The sequence below is a fragment of the Melospiza melodia genome, chromosome 4, assembly GCF_035770615.1.
Source record: "Melospiza melodia melodia isolate bMelMel2 chromosome 4, bMelMel2.pri, whole genome shotgun sequence".
NCBI classification, from domain to species: Eukaryota; Metazoa; Chordata; class Aves; order Passeriformes; family Passerellidae; genus Melospiza; species Melospiza melodia.
The window spans coordinates 3,431,351-3,444,063 of record NC_086197.1 but is presented as its reverse complement, the minus strand read 5'-3'; the positions used below and the strand labels follow the sequence as shown (position 1 = coordinate 3,444,063).

At 48.9% G+C, this 12,713-nt stretch overlaps 1 protein-coding gene across 4 annotated transcripts in view; it reads right to left on the bottom strand.

Annotated features, from left to right (window-relative positions):
* The window catches only part of PODXL (podocalyxin like), a 48,611-nt gene that overhangs the window by 11,525 nt on the left and 24,373 nt on the right, over positions 1-12,713 (bottom strand). For all 4 annotated transcript variants that reach the window (XM_063153658.1, XM_063153659.1, XM_063153660.1 and 1 more), the window contains exons 2-4: positions 6,517-7,356; positions 3,468-3,625; positions 2,916-2,981 (exon numbers count right to left, since the gene is read on the bottom strand). In XM_063153658.1, coding sequence (XP_063009728.1) covers positions 2,916-2,981; positions 3,468-3,625; positions 6,517-7,356 — 1,064 coding nt within the window. The remainder of the gene's footprint in view (positions 1-2,915; positions 2,982-3,467; positions 3,626-6,516; positions 7,357-12,713) is intronic.

Sequence of the window (12,713 nt, the reverse complement as noted above, 5' to 3'; positions counted from 1 at the left end):
CATCCATCCATCCATCTTCCACCCATCCCTTCCTTCCAAGGCAGGAGAAACCCAACTGAAAATGCATTTGTGAGCCAGACCTCAGAAGAAATCATCCTCTTAGTATTGAGCTAATAAGCCTTACTAAAAAACTCATTAAGATCCTGCTGTAATCAAAGGAAGGAGAAGGAGAAGGTGGAGAACATGGACCAACCTGCTCAGCATTGGTTCAAAGCATCACCTGAAGGGGAAGGATGCAGGGAACCAACCAGCCTGTGAAACACCTACAGTCCACAAAGTGGTACCAGCTGTATATTTGGCACTTTTTAAAAGAATTTCTAGTTTGAATTCCTTGTTTTCTGGAGAAAGTGATGTGTGGTGGGGTGAAAGGTCTGCAGTTCCTGGGTTCAGTCCCAGCTGTTTGCTGGGTACCCCCCTCACTGGTGCTGCCCCACCAGCCCAGCTGTGAATGGGGTGGGTGGCTCTGCACTGTCCTCTCCCTTTCCCTGTGTGACCCAGACGTGTCCCCCACCACTGGTCCCCCCACACAGCCCTGGCTTCTTGCTGGATCTGAATTTTTAGTACAGTGCCACCCCGACTCTGGCTTGTTCCTCGAGCAGGGTTGGAGCTGTTTCTGGAACACTTCTTACAGCACACACTTTCCTGTTTTCCCACGGGCTGTGAAACACAGAGGATTTTTTCACTTTGCTGTCAGGATTTGGCTACAGACGTGTTTACCAGGCCTACAAAGCAGGGAAACCAGATAGTGCCTTTTCTCTGTTATCTGCTCAGCTCGGGAGGCACAAAATGGGCTGTGATTTTCAGGAATACAACGAGTGGAAAGTTAAGGGCAAGCTGAGAGGGAGGTGCTTGGTCAGCCAAGGAGGGTGATGGGATGGGAGGATGCAGCCCTGCAGCCTTTCTGTGGCTGTTTTGGGGTGTTATTGGCATTTTGTGCTAACAATGCTCTGGCTCGTTATTGCACCCAGAAGAATCAAAGGGAAGCAGGGTGGGAGACTCCCTGGCTCTCCAGCTCCAATGCTCCATGGCCCTGGAGCGGGCTGTGATGCCAAGATGTGGTTTCTGCCCATCCCTCAGCTCGCTGGTGCTTCCCAGCCTCACCATCCCTGCTTCCAAAATTCTTCCAGGACAACTCCATGGGAAGGACAGCAGCTCTGGGACATCACTGTGCCCACAAGGAGGGGGGAAGCTTTAAACACCAGCCCAGTCCTAAATCCCTTTAGGCTCCAAAATTGGATTTTGTCAATCTGATTGAATATTTTTATATATTCAGTACAAAATTTGATGAGAAGGTTTTCCAGCATGAACCTGCAGCCGTGCCCAGACATTACACGGGGAAAAGGATGGTCTGAGGAGAGACCATCCTGCTGGAGCTCCATGGAAATAAGGGCCCTCCTTGGAATCATCCTCAGCATTCAGAGCATCACTAAGGACATCAGCACTACTGCAGGTGTGTGGGCAAGGAGCATTTAGACCCAGAGAAGAAAGGTGACAGCAGACAGCAGGCAGGTGCTTGCCCTCCTCCAGGAGCACTGTGGGTGATGCTGGGAGGTCCAAGCCCTGTCCAGGGCTGCCAGGCAAGGCCTTCACCCAGGCACAGGGAGTTTCAAGAGCTGCTGTGCTCAGGAATTGCATTCACAATGTGTCTGGAGGGGTTTTGTGAACACTTCACTTGGAGAGCCCCTTCCAACTTGGCTGATTCTGTGATTCGCTTAGGACAGTGAGTGACAGGACAATTAGTTAGTTTTAATAAGTTTAACTAGTTTTAACTAGTTTTAATTAGTTTTAAATTAAAAGAGGAGAGATTTAGATTAGATATCAGGAAGAAATTCTTTACTGTGAGGATGGTGAGACACTGGAGCAGGTTGTCCAGAGCAGCTGTGGCTGCCCCATCCCTGGAAGTGTCCAAGGCCAGGATGGACAGAGCTTGGAGCAACCTGGTCTGGTGGAAGGTGTCCCTGCCCATAGCACAGGCTGTGAGAAGGTCCCTGAAGTGCCAATTTTCCACTGCTTATACTGCCAGAAACCAGAGCATTATCATGCCAAACCCCATCCCTGAGCCCTACCCCACTGTCAGGACCTCACCAGTGTCAGGTCACTCTGTCAGGACCTCCCCAGTCATTTTCTGGTGTCTCTTCCTCTTTATCACCAACTTTAAACTTCTTCCTATTTGGAACTTGTCAGCGCAGTGCATCTTCCTTATTGCAGGAAGCTCACAGTTTCCACCAGAACCATTCTGGATATCCCTCAGGGAACACCAGCAGACAGTGCCCACCCACCAAAAAGGGTCCTGGTGTGTGGTTCTAAATTGGGTTTCCCTGCTCCCAGCCTTCCCACCACATTTTACTGCTCCCTGGTCTTGCAAAGGGTCAGAAACCAGTGAAATGGAATTTTTCCCTCTCATTTAAGGGTTCTATGAGGGCACTGAAGAGCACAGTGAATCCCAAACTCCAGGCTCCTCTGCTTCCCAGCTGTTCTGCAGTTGGATGCCACCCTAGCCCAGTGTGAGGTACAAGACCTCACGAGTGCACAATAACTGTAGAGGAACACCTCAATTTTTTTCTTGAGTTTTGGGACAAATTTTCAGCCCTTCAATTTAGGAAAAAAGCTTTCCTGCTAGCATAGGGAAAGATTTATCCTTTAAAATTTTCCATTTGTCTTTCTGAAAGACCTGGGTGGGTTCAGCTGGTGCTTCTACTTGGAGAAGGCAATGCTGGCCTCTTGTCATCCTGCCACATCCCCCACTGGTGACACTGCTGAACGTGGGTTTGCATTCACTATTTTACATTGGTGGCACCTTTGATGAAATTCCATCATTTCTGAGCATTTTCTCACATCCTCAGAGCGCCACAGGTTAAAATCTGAACCTCCAACAGCTGCTAATTCTCCATGGAAGCCAAAAAGGTGATACTTACACAGGTTCTGGGTTCTTTCAGGTGGATGGAGGGCCTGGTATGTTGCACCTTTTCTCTACAGATGAGCTGGAAAGGCAGAAGAAAAACATCACTAAGTGGTGGACAAAGGCTGGAAGGAGAGTTGGTTACCAATCCAACAGCCCATCATTTGTTTCCTGGGAAAAGAGCCTGACCCCCTCCTGGCTGCACTCTCCCGGGAGTTGTAGAGATCCAGAAGGTCCCTCTTGAGTCTCCTTGTCCCCAGGCTGAGCCCTCCCAGCTCCCTCAGCTGCTCCTGGTGCCCCAGACCCCTTCCCTGCTCCCCTTCACCTCCATCCTCATTTTCTCTTCTCTGGAAAGCTCCAGGAGGAAGGGATGGGAGTAAATGACCTCTAAAGGTCCTTTCCACCCCAAACAGCTCTGGGATTCTGCAACCTGGAATTGCTTTGCTGGCAGATTTTCACTCTCTCTGACACAGGAACAGCAGGAAGAGCCGCAGGCTCCACGTGCACGTGGGATGGAGCTGAATTGACCCTGCTGAGAGGTGCCCACCTCCCCAGGTGGTGCTGTTACCTGGTTTGAGGAGGAGACGTTGGGCTGTGGGTGGCCAGAGGTGCAGCTCTCTGCCCGCTCTGTGTGGTCCCCCGGGGCTGCGGGCTGGGCACTGGCAGGGCTCTGGGAGGCACCGCTGGGTTCGGCTGACGCAGGTCCAGCGCCCTGCGTGCTCTGGTCTGGCTCCCCAGCATGCACCAAAAACACAAGCAGACAGACACTGACACAGGATAGAGGATACAGCTGGCACAGCCCTGTTAAGAATCACCTCAAAATCACTTTTCATCTCTAGTTCTGCCTTGAAGCTCATTCTGCTGGAGAGGCTTTAGATTCCTTCTTTAATTTTATTTATTTTTTTATTTAACTTTGATATGGAAAGAATCTGGATACTGATTTTATTTTCTGCTGCTGAAACTTGTCAGAGAGGAACCAAAGGCCATTGGATGGCTGTCGCAGACATCTTTTGATGAAAATCCTTTTCTTAAGATTTTTTCCTTCTGAGAAGCAGAGAGGCCTCAGAAACAAAATGTAAACAATGGTTATCTGCTGCCATGGAATGCAACAGGTGCATCTGTGATTGGTCTCGTGTGGATGTTTGGAATTAATGGCCAATCACAGCAGAGGTGGCTCTCTCTCTGTCCGAGCCACAAACCTTTGTTGATTCATTCTTTTCTATTCTTAGCTTAGCTAGCCTTCCGAGATGAAACCTTTCCTTCTATTCTTTTAGTGTAGTTTTAATGTAATATATATATAATAAAATAATAAATCAGCCTTCTGAAACATGGAGTCAAATCTACATCTCTTCCCTCATCCTAAGACCCCTGTGAGCACTGACACAGATGGCTGTGTGTGGGTAGCTGGGTAATCACTGAGAAGTGTGGGGTGACCCTCCTTTCACTTTATCTGGGGTGTCTGGGGTGACCCTCCTTTCACTTTATCTGGGGTGTCTTCCATGGAGATTTCCTCAACAGGCACAGACCTGGATCTGCCACGGTTGGGATGCCATAACCTCTGCTGGCTGCACCTCCCTGGAAAAATTCCAGGGGGACAAGCTTAGGAGTAGTGCCTGGTTCTACAGGAGACAGCCTGGTGTGTCCTGCCTGGTATTACAAGTTCCCAGATCTGCCAGCCCCATTCAGGTGTCTCTGATACCTGAGCTCACCTCTGAGGACTTGGTTAAGCTCTGAATCATCTTAGAATTATTTGTGCAGTGGGAGCAGGGCAAGGAGCACAGCAGCCTCCTGCCTCCCCAGATCCCTTTGAAGACATGGATCTTCATCCTTGGCTTACTAATTGATCCTTAAGTGGTGACAAAGAGAATTAAAATGCCACAGGATGTTCACAGCCTGTCTGCTCTCGGGACTCCTACCTCTTCTACAGTAAAAATGAGGGATATTTCTCTCCCAGACACATTGTGATGGCTCCAGGAGAGAATTAATTCCAAAGCCATCTGTTTCTCATGAATTCTGCCAGCTATTTATTAAATATAAAGGGGTTTTTAGGCCTCTTCAGGCTTAAATGCTTGAGGCCCAATTTGAATTAACATAATTTTATATATGATCCTTCAGTGGAGAACAGTCCTGTGGAGCAGGAGGGGAAAGAAAGGAAAAAAGAAACATCCTTCATGGATATTTTCACCTCATTCCTGCCCACACATGAAAACATGACTTGGGGGAAGCCAGTGAAGATGGCCTTGCAATAAAACCTTGGCCCATTCAGTGGTGCCAACAGCTGAGAGGCTGAGGGGCATGGAGATGGTTTTTGAGTGGCTTCTGTATTCCAGGTAACTGGAAGTTGGGTCAAGAAGAGCATTTTCCAGGGGAAGATAATGAAGGGCTCCAGTGTGATCACAGCTTTTATTCAGAGCCAGATGTGAGCTGAGCCCACAATCCCAGCCAAGTCTGGAAGGCCCCATGGAGCCCTCACAGGGTCTGTGGATTCCCTGTGGATGCTAGCAGACAACATGCCAGTTTGGGAGGCTGAACCAGACAAAATGGCAGTTTGGGAGGCTGAACTGTGCCTCACCAGGACACCCAGGAGCTAACACAACTGTAAAACTCCAGAGGTCAGAGAAAACACCTTACTGGTGTTCAGCAAGGTCCTAAACATCACGTGGACACTCCTACTGCTGCCTAGACAGCAGCCAACGCCCTCCCGCAGCACTGACGGACGTCCTACCAAAGTCAGACTCCTCAGGGCTTGTAAACTCAGAGTTCAGCCACAAAATCCCCTTAGTCATCTAAAGCTCATTTTCTGTGCATGCCCAGACAGCCTTGCCTAAGCTGTCAGCTGCACCAGGGATCTCCCAGGGGCAGCATTTTGGGGGCTGTCACATTGGTTCCCCAATTCTCCCATTTCAGTCCCCAGCCCATTGCTGCTGCTCCTGTTCCCCGTCACTGGAGATCGAGCCACTGCAGCTGATGGTGCTTCAGGCACCATTTGGTCCATCCAAAAGCCAGTGCCTGCACTTTGCCACTTGATTCATTCCTTGGATTTCACTGCCTGCATTGACTCGACCTCCACCAAGGACAATTGTCACAGACATCTTTTATGGAAAATCCTTTCTTTAGGATTTTTCCTCCTGAGAAGCTGAGAGGCCTTAGGAACAAAATGTACAATGATTATCTGCTGCTGTGGAATGTGACAGGTGCATCTGTGATGGTCCATGTTGGTTGTTTCTAATTAATGGCCAATCACACTCAGCTGGCTCAGACAGAGAGCCCAAGCCGCAAGCCTTTGTTATCATTCCTTCTTATTCTATTCTTAGCTAACCTTCTGATGAAACCTTTTCTTCTATTCTTTTAGTATAGTTTTAATGTAATAGAATCATAAAATAATAAATCAAGCCTTGTCATGTTTCAGAATCCTTGTCTCTTCCCTCATCCAAGAACCCCTGTGAACACCGTCACAGACAACAGTGCTTGTCACACAGACAACCACACTGGAAAGGCCTAAAATGGGACAAGTGGTGACAGCCTGTAATGGCAGGAGGTGCTTAGGTAGCCAGAGGGAGAGAAAACACAAAAAGGTCTCCCCAGCACAAGAAACCAAGGTTCCTATCCCCTGTTACCTGCCCCAGGAGCTGTCGTGGTGGTTGCATCTGGGACCGTGTCTTTGCTGCCATGTTGTGACATCGGAGTGGTGGCTGGGGACAGGGATCCAGTTGGAGGGGTAACAATTTTGGTGCTTCCAGGACTGGTGGAAGGGATTGGTCCCTGGGCTGGAAAACTGGAAGAAGGAGTAGGCCGCTTGGTGGCACATGGCGGAGGAGTGATAGCACACTCCTTGGAGCTTTGGGAAGAGTCAGTCCTCGGCACTGGGGTGCTCGTAGTGATATTAGGCTTAGGATCCTGATCCATAGGCTGCTTTCCCTGAGACTCTGTGGTGGCAGTGGATGTGACAACAGCCCCTGTAACTCCTGGAGAATTGGTTTCATGAGTGATGACGACAGATTGTGTGGCAGTGGTGGTGCCTGAGCTTCCCGAACTGGCTGTAGTGCCGGGCTGCTGTTGACCAGTGGGGCTTGTAGCAGGGCTGCTTTTGGGGTTAGAGGTGCTCTGTGCGGGGCTGTCCTGCCCAGACGTGCTGGCTGAAGGGGGGGCAGCAGGCACTGTGCTCCCTGGTGCCGTGAGGGCGGCCCCTGCCACCGGGGCAGGAGATGCAGTAGTGGGGGACGGAGCCACTCGCGGGTTGGTTATGGTGGTGGTGGTGGCGATGCTTTGATGAGGGGTGGCTGTTGACACCGTGGTCTGAGTTGTGACAGTGGTGGTGGGTTTGAGTGTGGTAGTTGTTGGTGTAGTGCTGGCTGGTGTGGTCTCTTTAGGGCCTGCAGGCGGGGTCGTCGTGGTGGCTTCTGCGGTTCTGGGGGTCGTGGCTTGTCCTAGGTCTGCAGAATCCTGAGAGCTGACACCTGGGAAAAGAGAAAACACCAAAGTCAATGCTGAACTAAGGAAATTGCCCTTGGTTTCCCCTCAGAACGTGTATCTGTAGAAGTAAACACTGGTATAAACCACGAGTCATTCCCTCAGGGCTTGCCTCGTGCTCTCCAAAGTCATATCAAATTCCATGTTCTGGTGTCACTGTGTCCTGCAGGAAATACAGCAGAGAAGGACAAGAGGAACCTCCAAACACAGTCAAACTAGCAGGACTTTAGAGCAAGAGCAGGAGGACAAGGCCTGCTGGGTCTCAGGACAGGTTTCCCTCAGATGGGAAGTCCAGCAGCTTCCATGAAAAGCCCTGCAAGTGGTTCCCAAAATAAAGCAGGTCCAGCCCTTGTAAGGGGACAGCCAAGAGATGCACTGACTGCAAGTGCCCATCCCTGCCAGGAGGGTCTCCCCCATCCCTGAAGAGATAAGGTGACACAGAATCACAGAGTCATTAAGGTTGGAAAACACCTCCAAGATCATGAAGCCAAATTACCTCACATTATCACATGCAAAGAGATCTGTGTTTGTTTCTGAAGAATACTTTAAACTTTCAAATGATGAAGATGTTCCTCAGTGGGAGATGCAGCTGCAGGACAGCTCACCTGACAAGAGAGAACTCTCCCACTGCAGAGAGCTCTGCAATGTGCAGCAATGCCAAAATGGGATATTTTCACTGCTAAACCAGTATAAAAACCTAGGTCTATTCTTCTGTTTGTAATCACTGCAGGAACTCCATCATTGGCCACAGAGAATTTCCCTATGTGGCAATCACCAGTTCTGGGCTCTTGCTCAAATTCACCCCTGGAAAAGTTTGATCAATTTTTCACCTTTCAGGAAACATGGGCTGAGCCACTTTATCCATGGATCCCTCTGGAGTCAAAGCAACGACCTGATTTGGAGAGAAGGTTCTTCCACTTGGGGACTGTGCACAAGAACTGCTATATTTAATTATTTTTTTTTCCCATGAAGAATTCGTATATTATTTCCAACCCTCCAAAACAGGAGTCACACTTCCAAGGATTGATTTTTAGCCTATTGCTGCTCTCCAGAAATATTCTTTGTTCCTCCATGCTGGCATGCAGGCAAAGTATCTTCTCTTTTAGAGCCTGTCTATTGACACTGATTGTGCATGATGAAGCTCAAGTTTCTGGTGGGAAAATTTAACTCCACCATGTCAGGATCTGGCTTGAGTAGGAGCTGGGGAATGGCGTTTGGGATGGGGAGGCTGCAACAAGTTTGGGCTCCTGTGGGAACGGCCTGGGGACAGGGTGGGTTTGGAGGGGGCAGAGGAGCTGCAGCTGGGCCTTTCATAGTCATCCAAACAGGCAATGGAATGGAATGGAATATAGAATATTTCAGTTGGAATGGACCTGCACTGATCAGCTCATACAACTGCCTGACCATTTCAGGGGGATCACAGTACCACAGAGTGATTTGGGTTGGAAGGGACCTCAAAGATCATCTCATTCCAAGCCCTCCTGCCATGGCAGGGACACCTTCCACCATCCCAGGGTGCTCCAAGCCCTGTCCAGCCTGGCCTTGAATGTTTCCAGGGATGGGGCAACCACAGTTTCTCTGGGCAGCCTGTGCCAGGGCCTCACCACACTCCCAGACAAGAATTTCTTCCCAAAATCCCATCTAACCCTGCTCTCTGTCCCTTTAAAGCCATCACCCCTTGTCGTGTCACTCTGTGCCTTTGTAAAAATTCAGATCTCCTCCCAAAACATGGTTTCCTCACCAGCCACCAAGAGCAGCCACTCCTGGAAACACAATCAAGATCTGAGTGTAACTGAAAGCAGCAGCATGAATTATTTTAGGAAACACTTGGCTGGTGAGAAAACATTTCCATTACATCTGCAGGAAAAGGGCTTTTTTGTGGAGATAAGTCATGTTTCCTATAGGCTGACCACTGTCTGCAGGAGAAGAAGAGGTAAAGAAGTAAAACACCATCACAGGGTCCTGACAGATAAACCCCACCCAGGTGCTGAAGATAGAAGGGAGTTTTGATCTACCACCTCCTTAGTTGTGTTATCAAATTGTGTGGCTTGAATTATCAGTGATGGTTGCACCAAGCTGGGGAGAGACCAGGCATCCAGTGAGCCACAAAATGGGTCTGTCCCATAAATAGGGTGTAAAAGTTTGGCAGGGGGTCTGACAACAAAAGAGAGGTACCAAAAAATCCCCTAAAGGTAGGAACAATACAAAAGAGATGTAAAGAAAGAAAGGGTTGGAAGGAAGGAAGGAGGAAATCCCCCACTGCTCTCATTTCCTCTTCATGCCCCAGGCTCATCCCAGAGGGGCAGAAACTAAAGGCTCCCAACAGAGGTCAAAAAGACAATTCAATTCAACTCAGTCCAAGAGAAGGGGACAGGACTCTGCTTTGGCTCTGGGCCAGTCCTGGTGGCCAGCTGGGACCACCCTGTGATCCAAGGAACCAGGATCCCTGCCCCAGCACTTTCCTGTCCCACCCTGGGGACATACAGATAGGATTTTACCACTTTTAGCAAAAAACTGAGAGCAAAAACCCAAAGCAAGGGGTTATTCTGTTAATGGAGAGATCTGGTGAGATCCTCCAGGCTAGTCCTGGCTGGGGTGGTAGCAGGGTCTTTTTTGGGGCACAGAGTGACACAGTCCCCCCCCCTAAAAAGGACTGGGAGAAGAACCAAGACTCAAGTTGCTGCCCAAAAATCTCATTAGTATTCTATCTTTCTGTATCTCTGCATCCACTCCTAGTGTTCCTCTTCACTAAGGTCAAAAGACATTAAAAATCCATTTATTCTTCCTCATTAAGCCAGGACCAGTGATTTAAGTGGAATCAAGCATCATGGACTAGACCTAAAGCACCCCAGTGGAGAGGGGCTGTGGCTACAGAGCTACAGAGGAGCAGCAACATCCATCTCCACACCCCTCCTGCAGGTTTTGGGGCACCTTTCTGTCAGCATAATTTTCCTTTTCTATCCTGCTGCATTAAATTAAACTGTGTTCTCTCTGCTGCTGCACCAGGTGCTGCTGCAGTCATGGGGCTCAATACCTTCCTGCAGCTTTATTGCTCTGAGCTTAATGTTGTTGTTTGTCCAGGGACTCTGTCTCACTGCAGCTTTAGGAAAAAATGCATTTCATTTAGAAAAATTGCTTTTTTATTTTTTTGATGTCTTGCAGGATCACCACCCACAGAAGAGCTGACTTAGGCCAAACCCATTGCAAACTTAATTCCAAAGCAGAAACAACCACAGAGCAAGCACCACAGTCCCAGGAGTCGCTATTTTCCTTCCACACATACTGTATCTCTTTCAAATGCCAGAAAATGGGATTTTTTTCAATGTCTTCCCCCCTCACTAGCCACCTGTGCCAAATTTCAGTGGTGGACCCAAGGGTAATAACTGGTAACGAGCCCCTGTTTGCCTGGGCTGGTGGCCAGTATTGCCTGACAACTGTCCCCAGCAGAAGAAATGAAAAGGATCTGGTTGAAGGAGGAGAAAAGCCCTGGTAAGAACAGCCAGACAGGACAGGATTATGTCTGGGGCCCCTTCAGCATGAAAATCACTCACAAAAGATACAGTAAGTCCTTTTGCAGGGGACAAGTGATCCCTTCATGCCGTGAGCCCGGAGATAAAAGGATTTAAGACATTTATGAGAGAGGAGGAGGATGGAGCATGGAGATCCTCCAAGTTATCGCTCCCCTTACCCAGAGGAGACCCTTCCCAAAAGAAAGTCCACTTGAATTTCAGCCAGAGTCCCTCAACCTGTTTTCCAGAAGGCAGAAAAAAACCACCTGCCCTTGACCTTCCTGGCTGCATTTGGCACGCCAAGGCCGCTTTTCTGATTTCACTTTTCTGGACCGTCACCAATTCCCCATTTTACAGAAGATGAGAGTGATTTAGCCGCTGCTAGGGGTATTTTGACCTGGCTGCAGTGAGTCCAAAGGTTGGTCTGTGCTTCTCTTTTTGTGTCCCTCAGAACAGCCAAAGCTCTGGGGCTGGGTGTGGGGTGGATCTGTGGGAGGAGGCCGCGAGGCCTGCAGGCACCGCGGCCAAACAGGAGGAAATGGGAGCGCTGCAAAAACATGATTTCATGTCCGGATACGTGTATCCCACAGCCAGGCCTGTGACACAGTGTGGCTGGGACAGCTGGGGACAGCCAGGAGGGGACACAACTTTCCTTTATTGCTAATTACCCAGACAGGCTCGTTCGGCCCATTTGGGAGGCTGACAGAGCCTCTGTGGTTGGGGATGGGGTGGGAGCTCTCTGGTCAGGGGCTGGTGGGATGTGGAAAGTTACCTGTCACAGACATCTTTTATGAAAAATCCTTTCCTTAGGATTTTTCCTCCTGAGAAGCTGAGAGGCTTCAAAAACAAAGTGTAAACAATGATTATCTGCTGCTGTGGAATGCAACAGGTGGATCTGTGATTGGCCCATGTTAGTTGTTTCTAATTAATGGCGAATCACACTCAGCTGGCTCAGACTCTCTGTCCAACACACAAGCCTTTGTTATCATTCTTTCTTTTTCTATTCTTAGCTAGCCTTCTGATGAAATCCTTTCTTCTATTCTTTTACTATAGTTTTAATATAATATATATAATAAAATAATAAATCAAGCCTTCTGAAACATGGAGTCAGATCCTCATCTCTTCCCTCATCCTAAGACCCCTGTGAACACAGGTCACAGTCACCCAAAATATAAAAGGAAAGGTGATCTCCTTTGTGCCAGCACAGCTCCTCACAATAGCAGGTACAGACACAACTTTGAGCTGCTTGCACCATCTCTAACTCATGGAATCACAGAATGGTTTGGGTTGAACGGGACCTTAAAGGGCCTCTAGTCCTACCCTCTGCCATGGGCAGGGACACTTTCCACTATCTCAGGATGCTCCTTGAACACTTGAACACTTTCAGGGATGGAGCAGACGCAGATTCTCTGAAGGCATCATCATCCTCACAGGAAGAAATTTCCTACTAATTTCCAACTAATATCTAGTATAAAGTGTCTCTCTCCCAGTTTAACCATGCCACGGAGTGATGCTTTGGTTGTAACCTCAGCACGGTGAGTACGTGAAATTTTGCAGGCTGGGGAAGGCACTCAGGGAAGAAGCTTTTTTGGAAAGGTCAGGGCTTGGAGAGCAAAAAGAGAATCAAAGAGGCTTAAAATGCAAAGTGAAAGGACACGTCCCGTCCATCCTCCCAGAGCCCACCCAAAGCCAGCGATTATTCCCTCTCCAGGCAGCTCCTCTGATTATTCCCTCCCCAACAGCTTCCCCTTCCTATTTTGGTAACGCCTCCCCCTGTCTCCCCCCCATCCACCTTGTTCAAACAGCTCAGATATTGGCTGAAATTCTATTAATAG